The 22,197-nt window shown below is 39.2% G+C and overlaps 1 protein-coding gene across 1 annotated transcript in view; it reads left to right on the forward strand.

The window, feature by feature from the left end:
• Positions 1-22,197, forward strand: part of LOC122795693 (threonine--tRNA ligase 1, cytoplasmic-like) — an 846,051-nt gene that overhangs the window by 293,634 nt on the left and 530,220 nt on the right. The window contains exon 7 of the mRNA XM_044063990.1: positions 21,600-21,678. Coding sequence (XP_043919925.1) covers positions 21,600-21,678 — 79 coding nt within the window. The remainder of the gene's footprint in view (positions 1-21,599; positions 21,679-22,197) is intronic.

A 22,197-nucleotide genomic window follows, 5' to 3' on the forward strand; every position in this document is an offset into this window, starting at 1 on the left:
TTTTGAATATTAATGGGGGGTCGTTGTATAATGTGGTTTTCTGGAGGGGAGGCAAACATTTGACAATGTTAATAGAGCAATCATGATCCAGAGGGAAGCAGAATGTAAGACAATGCCTCTGTTGGTGGATCTTGATGCAGACAAAGCATTTCACTGAGTAAGCTGGGCTTTTATGAGTAGAGCAATGGAAGCATTTGCATTCCCTGATATTAATTAGGAGAGTATATGAGGGATCATAGGCAAGAGTTAAAGTGGGAGGGTTCTTCTCTGATAAGTTGTGTCTGAACCGAGGAACCAGGCAGGCATCCTTTGTTCTATATTTAGAACCACTGGCAAAAAAAAAAGTGACTCAGAAATTCAAGGATATAATTGGTATGGTAATCAAGAAAATTAGTTTTTATTTGCAGAAAATATTCTTGTGTACCTGATAAATCAAGAAAAGTGCATCTCAATGTTGTGGAATGTTTTGAGATTGTTACAATTCTATTCGGGATATAAAATTTAATGAAGATAAACAAAGACCTTTAGCTGTAAATTATGTACCCACGCATGAACTGGTTCAGCAATACCCATATTTTTGGGGATATGGTAAAATAAACTGTTTAGGAGTATGCATTAAAAAGGCTTCTGTTATGGAAGCTTCAGATACATGGGAAGAGACTATTCAAAAGGTAATACAAAAAGTGATCAACTGGAAACTCTTGTTTATGGATATGGGTATGGATAGTAAAATGCAAGCAGTGAAATGTTTTTAGTCCCTTTAGTTTTACGCACGTCAGGCATATTTTTGTCAACCAGAGGAGAAGTTGTGGACAATAACTAACTAATATAAGAGATCAAGGATTTTATCTGGAAAGGGAAGAAGGCAAGGGTGATTTTGGTTAAGCTGATCCTTCCAATAGAACAAGGTGGTTTAGGATTACCTTATTTGAAGGGATGTTTTAGAGCTACACAATTAAGGCTCATATACATACCACAAGCTAGAAGTTGCAATTAAAGTGAAAAGGGATGATGATGAATTGGGAGGAAATTCAAGAAATAAGGAGAGAGTGGGATACTGGATATAGATCCTTAAGAAGAATAACAGCCATACAGAATATTGCATTAATAAAGTATTAGAAAGTGTTCTAAGAATTAAGTCGACAAGAAAATGGAGAAAAGACATTTTTTTTGGTAGGAGTGACTGCAAGTAGGGGTACAGAGAAGAGGCAAGAGCGGGATGGAATTTAATGGAGAAAACTGACAAAGGAACCAAGGTAGTGGGGGCAAATAACTAGAGCAGGAAGGGAAATTTAATGAGATGAGAAAACTGACAGAGGAACCAAGGTAGTGGGGGCAAATAACTAGAGCAGGAAGGGAAATTTAATGAGATGAGGCCAAGAAGACATTTGGACTGCAGACTAGAGACCATATTTCCTATCAGGGATTATCACTTTTCTAAAGCTGACTACAATCTCCTCAGAGCAAGTATAAGCAGCTTCACAGCCACCGTTCCTTCATTTAGAACTAGCACTAATGTCCAAGCCTACACCAAAAAACTATATGAGCATCTACATAGCTGTATAGACTCAGCAATACCTGACAGGACCAAATAATCTTCAAAGAAGAGTAAACCTGTCTGGTGGACAGTAGCAATAAACAAACTCTGTAATAAAAGGAAAAAAATTGCTGTCCAGGACCAAGAAGGAGCAGGTTCCAAGTTGGAAGTAAGCTCTCCTTTGTCTGAATAAGCAAATAAGGCCACTGGTGAAATCCTCTAAGGCTAACTTTGAGCCCAAATTGGCCACGTCCACTAAGGACAATCACAAGGCCTTTTTCACATATGTCCACAGTCTCAAAGGTAACACCCAAATTTGCTCCAAACTGGTGGTCAGTAACACCACATACACAAATGTCATAGATATAGCCAACCTGCTAGCAGACAGGTTCAGTGAAAATTTCAACCTTCTGTCCCCCCATCAGTAAACCAAGACAACCCCAGCATCTGCCCCCCTCCCCTCATCACCAGGGAGCAGGTCTTTAATGCCCTCTCAAAGGCAAAAAATACAGTCTCCATGGGACCCGATAACATCCCTGGCTGTATCCTACATGAACTCAGGCATGAGCTCTCAGCTCCATTAGGCAACCAAAGCCTAAGCACCGGCTTCATCCCAGCTGAGGACCGCCATCGTCATCCCTCTACACACAGGTGGAGCGTTCACTGACCCAGGCAGTTATAGGCCCATCAGCAAGACCATGGAATGCACTTAGTCGACTTCTTTGAAACAGTCCACAAATGACAGAAAGGTAATTTTATTCAAAACAGCAGTGAAAGCTTATAAGTTTAAAACAATACAGGAGCTTCATCAGACAAAAAATGAAGTCCTGTTCAAATGAGAGAGTGGCTACTTTACCCCATCCTGGACACAGAAGTGCCCCGTAGTGACCATTCCACCCTTAATTCCATCATGAGTGTTATAAGTGAATCTACCCCAAATGTAGTTGTTTCAATGACAGAGACAAATGATACTAGCTTGTTTAAATCCTGTTTTCTTACTACTTTTTCAGTTGACGCCTACTCTATTAAGAACATCCTAGAAAAGAACTGTAAACCTAACAAATTTGAGAACCATTTTAGGGAGCAAACCCACTCGTGCTTTCTGTAAAGAGCAGGACATGAAATCCCTATTAGAACACCAAGATAAACACATAAGGCAGGTTACATGCACAAATGTGGTTCATGTAAGTTTTCCCCCAACATATTAGAGGGAAATGAAATCACTATAAATGGCATGAAACTAAGGATTAAGGACAAATTCAACCGTAATTCCAACAAGATAGTTTACTGTGCCCTCTGTGAGTTTTGCCCATATTTTTACATAGGCAAAATGGAGTGGAAACTTAAAAGTAGAGAGGTGAACACCTTCGAAACATTAGGGACCATCGCGTAGTCAATGCTCTGGCGAAACACATTAATCAGTACACTGGCCACAAATTCAAGTTTGTTGTGCTGGACACCATATCCCCTTCCTTAAGAGGAGGAGCCTGGCCTTACTGTTAGAAAAAGCGGAATTATTTTGGCAGATCAAGTTAGATTCCACAGACTGGCCAGGCTTAAACAACCACTTATCTATATCTAGCCTTTTCAAGCTTAAGGCGTTTAATAGATCAGACATCCCTTTGTTTCCATATGTGGATATTTATTACTTTATAACAATTCATTTGAAAATGAACCTAGAATTTAGAATACATGCATACACATGTTTACATCTACATCCACTGACCTGAACATAGTGCATTTAGTGCAGTTTTATTTTATTTTTCATTTTTAGTCTTGCCCATTTCAGTATGATGACACACTTAAGTGATATGAAAGTATACTAGTTAGAATTGAATGGGTACAATAAACGTTGACACATTTTTTAATTTGAAGTGACTTTTTCATAGGAACTTTGTATGTTCTGAGTGCTTAACTTTATGCCCTTTGAAGCACCAGTATAATTGTATGTATATATTTATGAAACATTTGATATGTTCTAATATGCCTTTAGTATATGTTTTTAACCATTATACTAGCAATTTAAGTTTGTACTGTGTAATAATATGTAACCTTTTTAAATGTGGTATCCAGGACCATAGCCTTTGGTTATGAGCATGATTTCCCTTTAGGTTTGCAAAGAGGAAATTATGTAATATGTCTTGCTTTATTTAAATGCAGTTTTAGCTCTTTTTGGCTTGTCTGATGAAGTTCCTGTATTGTTTTAAACTTGGGACGAAAGCACTTACAAGCTTTCACTGCTGTTTTGAATAAAACGTTTGCCTGCAACTGGTGCGAGTCGTCTTTTTGAACATATCTCTTACACCATTGGTCTGTTTACCTGCATCCATCTTCTGGCAGCTGAACGCATTTTCATTCTCCAGTGACTTCCTACACCTGTTTGCTGTTTTTGCAAGATAAGTGTTCCATTGGGGTTTTGTTTTTTCTAATTTTTTGTGTTCCTTGAAGTTAGTATCATCCAGGAAGGGTAAATGCTAGTGTGGGAAACAGATTCCCCATAGAGACTGGCACGATAAGTGTCTTTTTTGCTTAGGTGCTTCCCATTACCATACATCTTGTTCTATTTGTCAGGCATTTGTTCCAAAAACCCTTCGCAGAAGACTTTCTTCCCTTACTTTGTATCTTGAGAACTAGCGTCATAAGCTATTAGCTAAAGCTACTATGGAAGGAATCTCCTGCTGTGAGGGGCAGTCATTGGGCAGGAAGGTGAAAAAGGTCTGACCAGCTGTCCAGTCTCTACCAGGTGTTTTTCCCAAGGTTGTTATGAACCCAGAGGCTCACCCAGCTGTGTTGTCCGTTTCTCTAATGCGACTATGTTTGAGGCTGGAGAGATCTGGCTGACAGCACGTCTGAAGAGACTTTGCAGGTGTCTGTCTCGGACATTCAGAGGGAACCACAGTTAATTTTTCCTGAGGGGCCTGGGGAGTTCCTCAGTTTTTAGTTGGGGAAGAAGTTCCTGCTACGGTTCTTGATTGTCGTCCTGGATCTGAGCCTTCTCAGGACATTCCCTTAAAAAAGAAACAAAAAAATGAAACTTGTTTCTTCTGCTTCTAGGGATCCACAAAGTGAGTGTCGTGCTTTTACTCAAGGGTTATTTCCTGCCTTAATGTCCTTAAAGCCTCCTTGTAGTGTTTTAGTTCCTGCTCCTCCTTGGTCCTCTACTCCTCTTAAAAGGCCTAGAGACCAGGATTCTTCTGAGAATGAGTCTGATTCTGCTGATGAATCCCTAATTTATTATACTCAAATTCCTTCTCCTTTGGATTATGGGTCCGAGGAGGCGGAATCTATTAGTCCTAATGTTCCTTTGGAGGAAATTTCCTTTGGGGGCACACTCTCTAGGATGATGGATTTTTTTAAGCGGGATTGTACTCTGGTCTCTAATATCTATAAGAGGTACTATGAGTTACTGCATTTGGACTCTCCTAAACCTGTGGATATTCCTCCTGCCTTGCCTGCTTTACTGGATGCTTTCGCCAATGCCTCTCAGGTGCCTGATTCTCTTCCTCTTGATCCCAAGAAGCCTAATAGGTTTTATAGGGTTCCTGAGGATTGTTCTTTTTTATATAAATGTCCTGCTGCTGACCCCTTGGTAGTGTCCGTAGCCTCTAATAAGCCATCTCAATTGCTTCTTTCACCTGAGTTATTGCCTTCTGACAAGGACAGCAGAACTATGGACAGGCTGGGCAAAAAGGTTTACACTTCCGCTACCCTAGGTTTTAGGGCTGTTAATTATCAGATCCATATGTCTTGGTATGTGTTGCCTCTTCTTTCTTAGGCCTGTCAACTTATTTCTGATTTTCCAGACTTTGAAGGTAAAACTTCTTTCCTTGCTAGGGACTTCCTCTCAAGTAATTCATCATTCTGTTAAACGCAGTTCTGATGCAGCAGATGCCTGTTCTAGGGCTGCTGTCAGTTATGAGGAGGTATTCTTGGCTTAGGCTTCAACCTCTACCTGATGATATTAAAACTAAGTTGATGGAAGCTCCTCTGGATTCTAAACTTTGGTTTGGGGAAGCTGCTGCTGGTTTAAGTCTCTTCAGGATAAGTGTAAGGCCTTATGGGAACTTAAACATGTGCTTGTTTCTCCTGTGCCTAAATTTCAGAGAAGCTACCCTGCTAAGCCTGCCTTTGTTTGTAGGCAGGCCTGTCCTTCTACTAAAGGTAAAAAGAGTGGCAATTGGACTCCTCCTGCTAAGGCTACTCAATTTTCGGGGACTGTGAATCCTTCCTTTCTGGACAAACCAGGTGCTGTGTGACTGTCTGTCCCCTCCCAGCCACATACCTCTTTTGCTTCGCCTTTCTGTTTCTTTTCCAGTTTGGCTTCAGATCGCTCAGGATTCTTGGGTTCTGTCATTCATTTGTCAAGGGTACTTCATGGTGTGTAAATCGTATCCTTTTATGGGCATTCCTTAGCCTCCTTGGGAACATCTTCACTTTTTTATCAGAGGTTCTTCAAGATCTCTTGTCTTGGGGCACTATTCAAGAGGTGCCTGTGTCCCAAAGGGGGAAAGGGTTCTACTCCAGATTGTTTCTAGTGCCCAGAAAATATGACACTTGGAGACCTATTCTCTCTGTCATCTAAACATTTTTCTAAAGGTACCTTCCTTTTGGATGTTGTCCTTTCAGATTATTTTTCCTGTCTTGCTCCCTCAGGCCTGTGTGGTGTCTCTGGATCTCAGAGATGCTTATCTCCATATTCTAATCCATCCTCTTTTCAGGAAGATTTTGAGTTTCTTTGTTGCTTCCTGGCATTTTCAGTTCTCTGCTTTTCCCTTTAGCCTTTGTACTGCACCAAGGGTGTTCACCAAATGCCTTGCTCCTGTAATTTCCTTTTGCAGACTTGAAGGGATCCAGATTATTTCCTTCCTTGGATGACCTGTTGATTCAGGTGTCTTCTCTAGAGACCCCTTTGCAAAATTTTCATTTTACCATATCCCTTATTCAGAGCCTGAGGTTCATGGGAAATTTCAAAAAGTCTTCTCTCACTCCTTCTCAGGATCATGTTTTTTTGGGTTTCAGGATTCAGATGGTGCCAGTGCTTGCATCCCTCCCTCCTCCAAAGGCCTTAACTCTCATTTCTTTCTTTCACACCCTTCTTCCTCTAGCTTCCATTACCGCCAGGGAGTTTGAGTTCTGGGTTTCATGGCATCCACCATTCCAATGCTCCTTCTGGTCAGACTTCATGTGAGAAAGTTTCAATGGTTTCTGAAGTCAGTGTGGCTTCAACATGCTCATCCTCTAGAATGTGTAGTTCCTCCTCTTCCTTGCCTCAAACAGGAATTCTCTGGTGGATTCAGCAGTTGTCTCTGAATCCAGGGATCCCTTTTCATCCCCCTTTTCCCTCTCAGGAATTGTTCATGGATGCCTCAGACATGGGATGGGGAGGTGGCTTTTGGCTCTCTAAAGGTACAGGGGGTGTGGTTGCTTCGTCAGCAGGAGGAGGACATCAGTTTCAAAAAGATGAGACCCCTTCTGCTGGCTGTTCAGGCCTTTCAGTCTCTCTTTTCTCCAGGGCCTCTCAAGGTATTCACAGACAATACCATATTGATGTGGTATATCAACAAGCAGGGCGGGACAAGATCTTATCTTCTTTGCAGGTTGGCACTTCCAATATGGGATTTTGCTGTTAAGTGATTATTCAGGCAGTTTATATCCCTTACAGTCAGAACATTGTGGCAGGCATTCTGAGCAAGTCCTTAACTCAGTCAAACAAATGGATGCTTCACAGGGATGTGTTTCTGGACATTATCCACCAGTGGGGTTCTCCTTAAGTGGTATTTTTTGCCTCTCCCTCTGAACAGACAACTTCCTCTGTTTTATGCCAGAGTCCGAGATCCTCTGATATGAAAGGTGGGTGCTGTCTCATTCTCTTGGAAAGGGATGTTTCTTTATGTATTCCCTCCCCATCCTCTCATTCCAAAAGTCCTTTTCAAAATCCAACAGGCTGCTCCCAAAATCTTGCACGAACCAAAAAGAAATATAAAACTGAAGACCACAGACGACGAATCCACTTAAAACACCAGTTTATTGCACCTCTAGCGTTTCGACAACCGCCTTCGAGGAGTATAAAACATCACATAACTTACACAGTTTATATACCCTAATACATCTAACAATTAAACAAGCAGCCTAAACCAATTAATCAATAAACATTAAAAAATACTTAATACTACTTTCTCATTAGATAAGAAGCCTCCAGTTACATTCCACATTCAGACCCTAAGGAAATAGTGTCATATTTCAAAATAAAAATACTTTCTTTATATAACAACTTCTTTTTATACAAGTCATCGGAAAATACACCCTTCATAATATGTTCTACGACAGTGGCTTGTAACCCATTTGGATTAGAATTGTGTGCCAGCATAAAATGTTTAGCAACAGGGCTATCTTCTTTATTATTTATAATATTCCTGACATGCTCCTGCAGTCTAGTTTTAAACTTCCTTTTACTTTCTCCTATATATACAAGGTTACACGGACATTTCAACGCATAAATAAATACCTTCAGTATTACAGCTATATATATTTTTAACCTGAAATACATGGCTATTTATATACTTAAAAGTTGGAACAATATAATGACATACATTGCAATGACCACAGGGTGAAGTTCCTAGTCTCTGCATGGCCCTATATTGTAATGTCTCGGTGGGATATTTAAATTTATTATGTACCAAAATATCTTTTAAATTCCTACCTCTACGAAATGAGATGCCTAAAGACCTAGACAATAAATTTTTTAGGTCCATTGATCTAAACAAAAAAATTCCAGTAGTGTTTAACAATATCTATTAAAACATCTCTGAAAACACTATATGTAGAGACAAAATAAACTAATCTTTTCTCTTGATTTCTAACATCTAACTTATACCCCTTACTTCCATACTTATAAGTACCAACTTTATGTTGTTCATTAATAACTTTATCTATAGCTGTTTGCATACTAGCTTCACTATAGCCCCTCAATCTAAACATCTCACTAGTCATGGACTTCTTTAAAGAAATTAGTGTGTCAGTATTACATAGCCGTCTAAGTCTCATACTTTCCCCATAGGGCAAGGATACCAAAGTATGAAATGGATGACAGCTAGTCTCCATCAAATACTGATTACTATCAGCAAATTTTCTGTGTACAGACGTACATAAGATATTTATTGCTGTCCTCCAAAATCAGATGTATGTCTAAAAAAGTTATATTTTTGCCCACCTGTATGCCGTCAAAGGAAAGTCCAAATCTGTTATGTTGCATAACTTCTATAAACTGACCAACATAAGATATCCCACCTTTACAAATAAAAACAAGATAATCTATAAAATGAAAATAACTAACTACATAATTTTAAAATAATCTATATGATATAACCATTCTAACTCATACAAAAACCCATTATCAGGTTGGCATACATGGGGCAAAAGATGCCCCCATGGCAGTGCCCTTGATTTGTCTGTATAATTGTTCATTAAACATAAAAAAAATATTATTCAAACAAAATTCCAATACTTCAATATAATACGTTACCCAAAAAATATTTTACTGCTTCAAGTCCAAACTGACACTGTATGTTAGTATACAAACTAACAACATCAACACTTATAAAAAACATATCTGCACTGCATTGCATTTTAGATAATTTTTCCAAAAAATCAAAACTATCCCTAATATAATTAGGTAACTTTATTAGATAAGGGAATAAATATTCATGCAAAAATTTCCCAATATTAGATAAAACATTTTTTTGAGCAGATACAATAGGCCTACCCGGTGGGTCAACCCCATTTTTATTGCTCCCAAAATCTTGTTGGTGACTCGCTTTTGTCCATGACAGCACTGCATCCATCTTCTTTTCCATCTAGCCAGGGGCAATCATCACAAGTTACCTCACAGGGCGGATCTAATCACACAAGACAAGGGATCGCTTATCCATCCCTACCTGTCCACCCTTCAGCTGACACTGTGGGTGATAGGATTTTGATTCCTCATAGACGCCTTTTTTTCTGAGGATGTGCTGCAAGTCCTGCAGAAAGCCAAGAAACCTATGACTAGGAAGTCCTACTTATCCAAATGGAAGAGGGTTTCTTTTTGGTGTCTCTCTCATAACCTGGACCCATTTACTGTGGATGCTCCTTTGGTTCTCTCTTATTTGTGTGAGTTGCTCAATGCTGGCTTGTCCTATTCTTCGATAGTTTCTTAAAGGTGTCCTTAATATTAGACCTCCCAGGAAGTCTAATCCTCTTCCCTGGGATCTTAATTTTATTTTGGAAAAGTTGACTCGGACTCCTTTTTGAGCCTGCTGCTTCAGCTTCCTTGCAACATTATTCCTAGAAGACTGTTCTTTTGTTAGTGCATACTTCTGCCAGATGAGTGTCTGAGTTGCAGGCCCTTACGGCTTGTCCTCTTTTTTTGATTTTTCATCAGGTTAGAGTGTACTTGTGCACTAACCTTTCTTATATGCCAAAGGTGGTTAATGAGCTATCACTTAATCAGTCTATTAATCTGCCCACTCTTTTCCATTCTCCATAAACTGACAGTGAGAGGGTGCTGCATACTTTGGAAATACATAGGTAACTTAGAATTTATTTGAATATGACCGAGGTTGTCAGAAAATCTGATCGGTTATTTGTTTCTTTTCATACTAGATCTTTGGGGCTTGCTATATCCAAGCAAACTGTTTCTTCTTGGATTTCTAAGGCTATTTTCTTTTGTTAGCGTTTTCATGGCAAGAGCCTTCCTTTTTCAATTAAGGCTCATTCTACTAGAGCAGTGGCTCCTTCTGGTGCTTTTTTCAAAGGCTTAGATACTAATTCTGTTCTTGAATCAGCTACCTGGACTTCTGTGCATACTTTTACCAAGCACTACAAGTTGGATGTTATCTCTAGAGCTAGGGCTGGTTTTGCTAGTTCAATTTTCCATTGCTTTTTAGGGGACTGTTCTGTCCTTTCCTCCTCCCAAGTTTCCTCTTGAACATTGGCACTCTCCCATATGTTAAGAATATTGTAGGAGTGAAGGCAAGGACATCTACCGTTATGGTAAGATTTTACACAACTGCACTTTTGGCAGTACTATACTACAGTTTAAAATGTATTTGGTGCTAACCACAGTAGTAAGAAAAGATTTAAAGAGATCTGGGTACTCACAGTAATATGAACTTTGACCACAATGTGTCCACAGTGGTGAGGAAATCCTTCTGTGTGGCTCAGCTAATAAGTAAAGTAACTGTTCATTTATTCTGGTTAGTGTTCACATTCCACCTCAAACCTGTGTGAGTGCAGTGTTACAAAAACTGTCTGATCAGATGATGTGCACAGAGAAGAATTATACAAACTCCCTTCTGTTTATTCTAGTGGATTTTAATAAGGCAAATTTGAGCCACGAACTGCTTAAATTTACACAGCATATAGAGTGCCCTACCAGAGACAGGAACATACTGGATCGTTGTTATACGGTGTTAAAACATGCTTATTGTGCTGTCCCCCATGCAGCTTTGGGCTTTTCTGACCACTGTTTGATTCATTTGCTTCCTACCTACAAGAGCAAGTTAAAATCTGCTAAATCTGTGATCAATACTGTGAGACGATGGACTATTGAGGCAAAGCCGGAAGCTACAAACTTGCTTTGACTGTATGAACTGGAGTGTGTTTGAAGATTCTGCTGCTAACTTGCATGAACTGGCAGACACAGGAACATCTTGTATTAGCTTTTGTGAAGATGTGTGCGTCTCCACTAAGACCTGGTTAAAATTTAACAGCAGAAACCCTGTTTCACTGCTACACTTAAGTAGCTTTGTCAAGCCAAGGAAGATGCCTATAGAATTGGGGATAGAATACTTTTAGCCAGGCAAGGAACACATTGACAAAATAAATCAGAGTGGCTAAAAAGAACTATTCTGAAAAGCTGAAAAAACAGTTTTTAGCCAGTGAAAATCCGGTATAACAGGACTGACTGCAGGCCTGTTGCTTTGACATGACTGGTCATGAAGACTTTTAAGAGGCTGGTGTTAGCTCACCTGAAGGATATTACAGCTCCCTTGTTAGACCCTCTTCAGTTTGCTTATTGAGAGAACTGGTCAGTGGATGATGTGGTTAATATGGTTCTGGAATATATCTTGCAACATCTTGATGACCCAGGGACATATGCAAAGATTCGGTTTGTGGACTTCACCTCTGCATTTAATACAATAATTCCAGAACAACTTTATTTATTTATTTATTTATTTATTTATTTGCTGTTGGTTAACCAGGATAGTCCATTGGGCCAAGAGAACCCGTTTTCAATGGAGGCCTGGGGAGAAAAGCTCCATTACAGATTACATATTATAGAGAGTTATATGCAGATTACATATTATAGAGATTTACATCCAAATTATTGTACATGACATCACGAGGAACAGTGATTACAATGAGTAAAGTTAAGCATTAATACAATCAAATAATAAAACATATTAAAGTTGAAATCAAATTATATCATAGGCACAAGGATAAGGAAGTGAGTAGATAGGTGCATAAGGCTTTCAGGAGGATAGGAACTATTAAGGATTAGGTTACTGTCTGAGGTAGAGAGAGTAAAAGGGGGAGTACAGTAGTGAGTATAGAAAGATTATGTGGGGTAGGAGCAGGAGCATTCCCATTTGGATGATAGGTAGGAGTGGAGTGATTTTTTTAAAGGTAGGAAGGCTAGTGATGGTACGAATTGGAGGGTGGGAGGGAGTTCCATAGGCGTGCTAGTGAAAAGGAGAGGAGGTTTTGTCCTGGGGGGCGATGGGGTCTATAGACTTCTATTGGGTTTTGATTAGTAGATCTAAGAAGTCTTTGAGTATGGTGAATTTTAAAGGTAGTGGACAGGGAGGGACAGAGGGATGGTTGAAAAATGAGTTTGTGTGCATATGTTAGTTGAGTGTAGGAGAGGTAGTTGGGAAGTTCAAGCCAATTTAGTTTGTGGAGTGGTACACAGTGATGGGTTGAAGATTTATTGCTAGTGGCAAATTTGGCTAAGTTTTGTTTAGAGAGATGATTGTAGATTAGTTAAGAGGGGCACCATAAAGGAAGGAGGGTAAGAGAAATGTGGTAGAGAGAGTGAGTTTGGTAGTAGGTGAGAGGAATTGTTTGTGACTGTACAGCAGGCCTAGTTTTTGGTGGGTTTTTTAATGTTTTGTAGTAGATGGGACTTGAAAGTAAGGTTATTATCAATTTGGACTCCTAGAAGCTTGGCTTCAGTTACCAGTTCAAGTGGGTTATTTTGACTGGTGATGGAGAATGGTTGTTGATCCAGTGTGTTGATTTTAGAGGGGGTGAATATCATTAGTTTTGATTTAGCTGCATTAAGTGCAAGATGGTTGTCTTTCATCCACTGTTCTTTGGTGGAGAAGGCATCTTGAGTCAGCTTTTGGAGAGCTGAAATGGAAGATGAAGCACAAATGATTGTAGAATCATCTGCATATTGGATGATGTTAGCATAGGGGATAGAGTGATAGTAGTCATTTACAAAGATATTAAAGAGAAGGGGTCCTAATATGGAACCTTGTGGAACGCCTGTGGGGCTATTAAGGAAAGAGGAGATGGATTTTTTCCACTTAACAGCTTGATGCCTGTCTGAGAGATAGCTGGTGAACCAATTTAGAGCAGAAGGTGAAAGGTTTAGCTTGGAGAGTTTAGTTAGAAGTAAGTTATGGGAGATAGTGTCAAAAGCTTTGGAGAGATCAAGTAGAATGGTAGATACAGTGAGGCCAGAGTCTCTAGCCTTGTTCACATTTTAGGAATGATAGGAGGGCTGTCATAGTGCTGTGATTGGGACGGAAGCTGTGTTGAGTAGAAGTTAGTAGGTTGTTGTCTAGTAAGTAGGGAAGGAGTTGAAGGTGAATACATTTCTCTAGAATTTTTGAAATAGGAGAGAGGATAGCAATGGGGCGGAAGTTGGTAACACTAGTATTATTTCCTCCTTTATGGCAGGGAATTATATAAGCCTTTTTCCAGATTTGAGGAACGTGACTTTCTTGGATGGAGCGGTTGATTAGGATACTAATTGGCAGGGCGATAGCATCTGCAGCTATACTGAGGAAGTGTGAGGGGATGTTATCGGGGGCATTGGTGCAAGGTTTTAGCTTTTTCAGGAGTTTTTTGATAGTGGAAGTGGGGATTGGTTCCAGGGAGAATCTAAGTGGTTGGGAGGTAGTAGGATGACAGAGTGGAGAAGGAGGAGGAGTAGGGGGGGAGAGGAGGAAGTTGGAGGTGGATGGTTGGAGGAGAAGGAAGAGGTTAGTTTGGAAATGCAGTCAGTGAAAAAAGAGTTAAACTCGGTGGCAAGGTCATTGTCTTGTACGCTTGGGTTGGGGTTTGGGTTTTCAGTTGTACCGGGTTTTAAGAGAGGTTATACCTCTCCAGAAGTTTTGTGGGTCATTTTTGTATTTACTTTGAAGAGAAGAGTAAAAGTTGTGTCGGTCTGCTGTGATGAGCTTTTTTATTGCGTTACGAAGAGTTTTGTAGTCATTAAGAGTAGTGGGAGATTTGTGCTTCAGATAGCATGCCCAGGCTTTATCTCTTAGTTGCATGGTTGTTAGTGTATTTTTAGTTAGCTAAGGGGTAGTTTTGTTTTTTATTCTTCTGGTTTTTAAGGGAGCATGTGTATCTAACAGGTTTAAGAACTTCTTCACTTGAAACTCTCCCAGCTTTCTGTTCCAGCCTCCACCTGTCAATGGATCACCAGTTTTCTGACCAATAGGAAACAGCAGGTAAATCTGGGGGAATTTGCATCTAAATATTGCATCTAACTATTGCATGATCAGTACAGGTGCCCCCCAGGTATGTGTGCTGTACCCACAGCTGTTATCCCTCTACATTAATGATTGCACCTCTAAAGACTCTTCTGTCAAACTTATTAAATACGAGGACAATATAGCCATTATTGGGCTGATCAGGAATGGTGATGAGTCTGCATACAGACGGGAGGTTGAGCTATTGGCCCTTTGGTATTGTTAGAATAATCTGGAGCTGAACACTCTCTTAAAACTGTGGATGACAGTGGACTTTAGGAGTGGTCCTACAATATTATTCCACCTTTTTATATTCACTGCTGTGTCAGCTGTGGAAACCTTCATGTTTTTGGGATCTATAATCTTCTGGGACTTGAATTGGGAGACCAATGTAGGATGCATTGTAAAAAAATAAATAAATAAATAAAATAAAAAAGTATAACAGTGAATGTACTTTCTGCAATAGCTGAGGAAGTTCAACCTCCCACAGGAGCTGTTGATTCAGTTCTACACAGCAGTCATTGAGTCTGTTCTCAGCTCATCCATAACAGTGTGGTTTGGATGCATGTCTAAACATGACAAAAATAGGTTACATTGAATATTCAGGTCTGCTGAATATACCACTGGTGCTAGTTTACCCTCCTTACAGGAAGTGTACTATTCCAGAGTCATGAAACTGGCAGGGAAAATCATCACCAACCCGTCACATCCATGCCGCCATCTTTTTGAACTATTACCATTGGCCAGGCATTATAGATTTATAAACAACTCAAGAAAAAAAAATGCCACAGCTAGAAGTAAGCTCGGATAACACAAACTAAGGTATTTTATTAGAAATACTAAATGCTTTCACCCTTATACATCCAGGCCTTCTTCAGAGTTTCAGAAACTCTGAAGAAGCCCTGGATGTAAACGGGCAAAACATCTTAGTATTTTTTAATAAAGTACCTCAATTTGGGTTATCCAAGCTTACTTCTGGCTGTGGTATTTTTTATTTTCTTGAGTTGTTTGACTGTTTTATCACTAAGGTTTGCTTAGTGTTTGGTTCTTGATTATAGATTAATATGCACCAAAACAAGCAGATATAAGGACAGTTCTTTCCCACAGGCCATCAAGTTCATAGATGGTTAAGTCAGCTTATTAGGCTGGGAATTCATTTTCCCAAGCTTCCAGGGGGTTCTGCAGTATTGTTTACTTATTGTTAATACTTGTTTCTTTCAGAGTTTGTTTCAGTATTTCTTGCACTGAGCTGCACTTTGTACATATACGTACAGTGGGTATAAACAGTGTACACACCCCTGTTAAAATGCCAGGTTTTTGTGATATAAAAATGAGACCACAATAAATCATTTCAAAACTTTTCCCACTTTAACTCTAACAGATTTGTTTGCTTTTCAATTGAATTGTACAGGTTATAGGTCACATTAAAGGTGGAAAAAGTTTTGAAATTATTTATTGTGGTTTCATTTTTTTATATCACAAAACCCTGGCATTTTAACAGGTGTGTCTACACTTTTTATATCCACTGTGTATGTATATTTACATTTTTTTTCATGTTTTTAATAGTTGCACATATGTCATTTATGTAATTTATACTTGGAGAGTCATCGAAACCTGAGTCACGTTCCTTGTATGTGCGCATACTTGGCCAATAAATGTGATTCTGATTCTAAAAGCATGGCATCCAGATCTAAGGATATCGTAATAACACTACTCTGTCCTCATCAGACCAGTAATCAAGTACAGTGCAGCCTTTGTCATGTACCTCACCAGTCACCTGCAACAGTTTTAGCTTCCTCAGACGTTTCTCAACAAAAAAGTACAAGATATACCCAACATGTCATATGCGGACAGATTAAAAGCCCTATCATTATATTCAGTTTCCCACCAATTACTGAGTGGTGATCTATGCCTGACCTACAGAGCAATCTCTGACCCAGCCCTGATGGAAATGTTGCATATTGACAAAACTAGCTGCACGAGGGCTACCTGCTCCAAGGATCTAAATGTGATCTCGGACACAAATAGATCATGCTGGACAGATATACATGTGTCCCAGAGATTGCCCCTCCTCTGGAATACGTTTCTTATTCATGTGAAGCAGAGCCCTTCCCTGACCATTTTCAAGTGCAGTCTGGACCAGTGCAAGAGAAATTGCAAATTCATTCCTGGGGTGGTGCTCATGTCCCTTATGGACAGAGGCAGTCTGTAAAAATTGTCAAGATCCCACTTGCTGACCCTTGTTATCTTTCCCATAGTGTTAGAAAATCGGGTAAAGTCTGGGTAAAACTGGCTAGACATGTATGGGCTCTTGAGCCATTAGCCTAGTCCTAGTAATCTCCAATGTACCTATGAGGAAAACTATACAACTACAGTGAATGTTAGAAATTGCTGTAATATACATGCAGTAAGTAGGAAGGACATTGTTCAAAGAAAAGTAATTTACCGCACTTAAAGAATTATTTCACAACAAATGGTTGTCCTGATCACAGAATATGTATTGCACAGTATTCATGCAATGCTGTTTAGTTTCATCTGACTCCTATACTGAACCCATGAATAGCTAATACCATCACAGAGTTTACTAGGCAAGTAGGGAACAGAAATAAATTACTAGAATTTTCTTCTGTATCATACACATCATATTCATATCTGTGGACAGTTTAGTCACCGATCTGCTTACCACATATTTTTGGGATGTGGGAAGATATCGGGGTACCTTAAGAAAGCCCCCCCCCAAAGCACAGGGATGACATGCAGATTCTGCACAGAAGACACTCCCAACTAAAAACAGAAGCAGAGAAGCTCTTGCTGTAAGGTCACAGTGCTACTCACTGCAGCATTGTGTCATCCATATTGCACAAGAAAAAGAAAACAATGTAGTGTCTTAAACAGTAATGATAACCATAATGAACATTAAAAATGCACTTTAAAAAATTCAAAGCAGCAATTCCATTCGCTGTCAGGAGATGAGCTATGAACAGCTATATTAGTTGCTGTGGAACTGTAATGCTGTTGGGCAAAATTTCAGTGAAGCAAAACACTAATGCTGCAGCCGCAGTGAGACTGCTGCTGTTGTGTGACTGCACTGAAGTTTGGGGTGGATTTCTTCATTTCAAGTTTGGATACTTCTGTGATGCCCGTGCCCAGGCCCAGCAATCAAGGAGCTTCAATCCTCACCACTAACACCAGATATGACACCATCATATATGAGACAAGGATAACAAATACACACAGTAAAGTGCAATTTCCCTTAAGAGCACGCAGAGATCACATTCAGTCCGGGGCTGGTTGCTCCCTTGCTCTCCAGGTTCCCAGTAAGACTCCCCCCTGGCACAGCTATAGGGTTCAGATCTCAGCCTAGCTCAGCAAGCTAAAATCTCCAGCACCCTCTCTGTCCAATCAGCGCTTTGTGTCCCTGCCCAAGTAGCTGATACAGCCACACAGACACTCCTGGGGAAGGCTGGCACAGGTTCTCCAGCTGTGCCCCATTTACCCAGACTATACAGTAGTAATTACTGCCACCACCCAGCTAATATTATCAGCTACCCACAGGCCCTTAAAAGGGTGTTCAATTATTACTGTGCAATATTATTATCCAATTGGTTAGTGTGACTAATCAGTCAAGGCTTATTAGAGTGGCTTTGTACAATAAACTCTATAAATATGCAATGTACTCTAGAGCTTAACTTACCTCTACACAAACCAGCCACTGTTAAAAGGTTTTAAAATATTTATTAATAAATAATTAAAACCACATGACAATACTTTCTACTACACAGTCAGTGCTAGTGAAGAGAGTTCAGAGATCCCACATACTTAAAGTAAATCAGTAGTACAGTTCTGACATCACAAAAAACACTTAGTCTAATCTTTATAATTCCTGGCAACTTCTAGGAGAAAACACAGTTCTAACATACTACTAACATAAAGAGAGCATAAGGCAGTGCTGAGTTGGATATCAAGACAAAAATGCTCAATAATCTCTGATTCTCTCTGTTTAAATTGAAACTGCAGTTCTGCTAAAACATTACATCATTTCACTGTTTCCTAGTTCCCAGGTCACTCAAACTGCATTTACATTCTTAACATCTTGCACCTGCAGAAAACTACAGCCATAAAAGACATTCCACATGTAAACTCTAATAATTATTCCTTAAGTTAAAACAATAGGCAGGATGCTTACTCCAGACTCATCGACTCCAAATTGTAACTTCAAAGGAACAGACATAAAGTAATTTTAATTTCAAAGGACCAACAAGAAATGCTTGACTTAGCTTTCTTTATAGCAGAGGGCAATGTTGCTACATTGTTTTAAGTTCAGCATTTCACCGTATTTACAAATGATAGAATTATGTACCAAATTCTATTTGACTAGGCTGACAGCCTCCACCCATCTCTACCAGACTTCACAACTTCTATTTTTGGTTTTGTAATATTACAGTGACAGAATAAAACAAGTTAACATATAGGATTATTATCATCATTATTATTATTATTATTATTATTATTATTATTATTATTATTATTATTATTATTATTATTATTCTCATTATAAACAATTTTGTTTCTACCTGCTGTCTGTGCTGGTAATATGTCCCTAACTTACAAACTTAGAAAGTTACTAGAGTAACAGGATTTGTGTCAGCATGTGTTTTCTGAAATATTAAATTCTGAAACATGGAAGTCTGTCATTGTTAAATGACTTCCGTCCTGGGTGATTTGTCAGAAAAGCACAGATTTTATAAAAAACAGACCAAAAATATGAAGGGAAAAGTCTGGATATTCTGCAGAAATCTGGACAGTTGAGAAGCACGGCAAGGTGAGTGGAAGCAGAAGAGGCATTTTTATACTGTCTTTCTGACATTGCTCACAAAGTGCTTTGTCTTTGAAAGGTGGCAAGGCACTTAGCATTTTTTTATTGTAACTAGCAGTATATATATATATGGAGTACAATAAGCTCTGTGAATTACAAAGAATTGTAATCAGGTCTTCAGTCCATCCATCCTCAACTCCTTTTCACATTTTACACATGAGGTCAGGGTGTCACTACAGCCATGATAATCATTTTGAGCCAAGGTTTACACCCCACAGTGGCTACCCCTGCCATGGTAGTTTATCTGTACCACTCTCACACCTACAGCCAATTTAGAATGTCCAATCCACTTACTGCATGGCCTTGGAATGTGGGAGAAAGCTAGAGAACCCAGAGGAAACCCACGTGACCGCAGTGAGGACTTGCAGACCCCACACAAAAGGTACCCCAGCCAAGAATCAAACCGGAGAACCTCTTGCTGTGACGTGACAACACTAACCACTGTGGCCACCCTATCAGGTCTTCAGTCATAACCCTTTAATTATGTGTTCTTGATAAGGAAGCTAAGATTCACCTCTTAAGCTTCAATTCAAAGTGAATTTCTTGGCGTTCATGTCTTGAACACAAAATAAGCAGGCTATGATCGACAACCTAGTCGTAACCTGTCAAAGTCTGTTCAACATACTTTTTCTATTTTGTCATAATCCCTTATATTAAAGTAAACATAATCCCCTATATTAAAGTAAACATAAACCTAAATTAACATAAAAACTGACATCATCATGCCCCAGGAAAAAGACTCAGTCCAGTTCCAAATCTTGCAGACATTTAATTTGAATTTTGTACAAAACACAGCAGTATAGTGTCCCACCATATTCCTCTGGAGTAACAAATGTTTCAGTGCCGCAGGTTTTGGCAGGCAAACTTTAAATGAATAAACAGCAAAAAAGCCCATCTGAGTGTTTAGGATAAAATAGCTGCCACAGATAACACTCAAAAATGAGAAATAAACATTAGTCCAGTCTTCAATCCAACATATGAAACCATGAGTACGAGTTGTGAAACAAACATCTGTATTGCTGTCCGTTCTTTGTTACCAGATGAAAACAGTGCACCTTTCCAGCATAGCTGTTCACATGTAAAACTGATCATGCCAATACCTCTGAATCTAAAGCTGAAACACAATCCACGGCTGTCACTCACTCTGATACCCATTCTGTCTGCAAGCACAGTCCTTTTGGAACACAAATTTAGTGCCAGTGTGAAACACTCCTAACTACAGTCAGAGTAGTGTAAACCTTAACAGCACAGTAAGAGAAATCAAAGCAAATCCCTCAGGTTAAGCTAAACATGTAGCTAACTGTGCTGTTTGGCTACCACCTGCTGCCATTAGTGATAGCATTACCAGGTAAAATGAAAGTAAAAGTAAGTATGTACACTCAAGTCAAAATACACTCATGGTGAGTCTTTAGGAAGGGCCCCATAGAGTTCTCTTGGCATATTATAGAAGTAGATTGCCTAGCCGCCTTCTTCACAGATACTGCTGTGCCTCAACCAGCTCTCAAACCCAGGTTTATCAGTTGATAATCCTGTGACTTACCTTCTGTGTTATCCTGCTGGGGTAAAAGAGAAGTACTTCATACTTATTTAGAATAGTGTAAAAGCAGCTATATTCTGTAAAGAGTTCAAGTCTTGGCTGAAACAGTAATGCCAGCCTACACTTCTTCTGTATATTGTTAATCACACCAGCAGACCTTTTCAGTAACCAATGCATCCTGTCCTTCATTTGCTGGTATAGTTTAGTATGTCATTATTCCTTGCATAATCTGTTTCTTCAAAGAATTATTATATAAGAAATGTTGGATTTCTACAGTATGTGCTATTGCTGGTGCTGCTACACTTGGCATACTATCAGCCTGTTCTGCTATATACAGTTTGCACCTTTCACCAACAACTTGCAAGTGGTGCTTGTATTACTTTCCATTGCACTGAAGTCTGAGTGCAATACAATGGGGTGTTTCTGTACACTGAACTGCTGAGTGGCCTGTATATTCTGTGGCATGTCAGACATGCCTCAGCCTGACATAATATCTGCCTGTCCTTGTGTGGCTCACCAGTGCAATTCTGTATGCCTGCAGATTCATGCTTCAGTTCAGAGAATAACCTCCTTTTTCTGTGGTTTTCTGTACATAATCATTCAGAATTCTGTGACTGGTCACAGTAACACACTTGGAATTTCTCTTGTCCTGGTTAATTGTCGCACACAGGCCTAATATACACCCACAATCTGATCTGTTGCTAGGTGGTTTTCTCTTGTGTCCTCTTTCTCAATGCTATAATTTTGTACACATTTTTAGCTCTTTTTTTCTGGTTAAAAATATTTAAACATTGTAGATAGGTTTATGCTTTCAGGTTGGACTGTTTTATTGATAATTGAATTTTAGTATTTGTTGTCTTTAATTTTGAATTATATTTAATTATTTTATTTATTGAATTGCAGGTGTGGTCCATTAATTGATCTATGTAGAGGTCCACATGTCAGGCACACAGGGAAAATCAAAGTTCTAAAAATCTATAAGGTATGTCTTGACACAGGCAATATACCTGTCATATCTTATCAAAGAAAAACATTTATAATCAACAGAAGCTTTGCTGTTCTGATACTTAGGTAATTTTGCTAGTAGTATAAACCCTGTTGCTGTAGACTACACTACACATTATTTTAGGATAACTTGGTTGTTATGTTATCTATGTGATGATAAAGACCAGGTAGTGGATGCAATACAGAAGTCATATGTTAGTGCCTTATGTGAGAAATCAGTTAAATTTGAAATATAGACATTGGATAATTGATTACTGGATCACCAAACTCAATAAAGTAGTTACTGTTGATTTTTTTATAATTCAAAAAAAAACTTGTTCTAGCTATAGCAAAGAAATAGGTAACAACAGTGTATTATGTGTTTACAGTATCACTGACTAGCTACCCACCAGTGGGCTGAAGTACAGTGTAATTATATTGTGAAGGAAATCATTTCTGACACTGTTGTTTCCCTTACTATTGGTCCTCCTACATACCAACACCAAAATGGTACACA

Source organism: Protopterus annectens, chromosome 2.part2, assembly GCF_019279795.1.
Source record: "Protopterus annectens isolate FY-2018-M chromosome 2.part2, PAN1.0, whole genome shotgun sequence".
NCBI classification, from domain to species: domain Eukaryota; kingdom Metazoa; phylum Chordata; order Ceratodontiformes; family Protopteridae; genus Protopterus; species Protopterus annectens.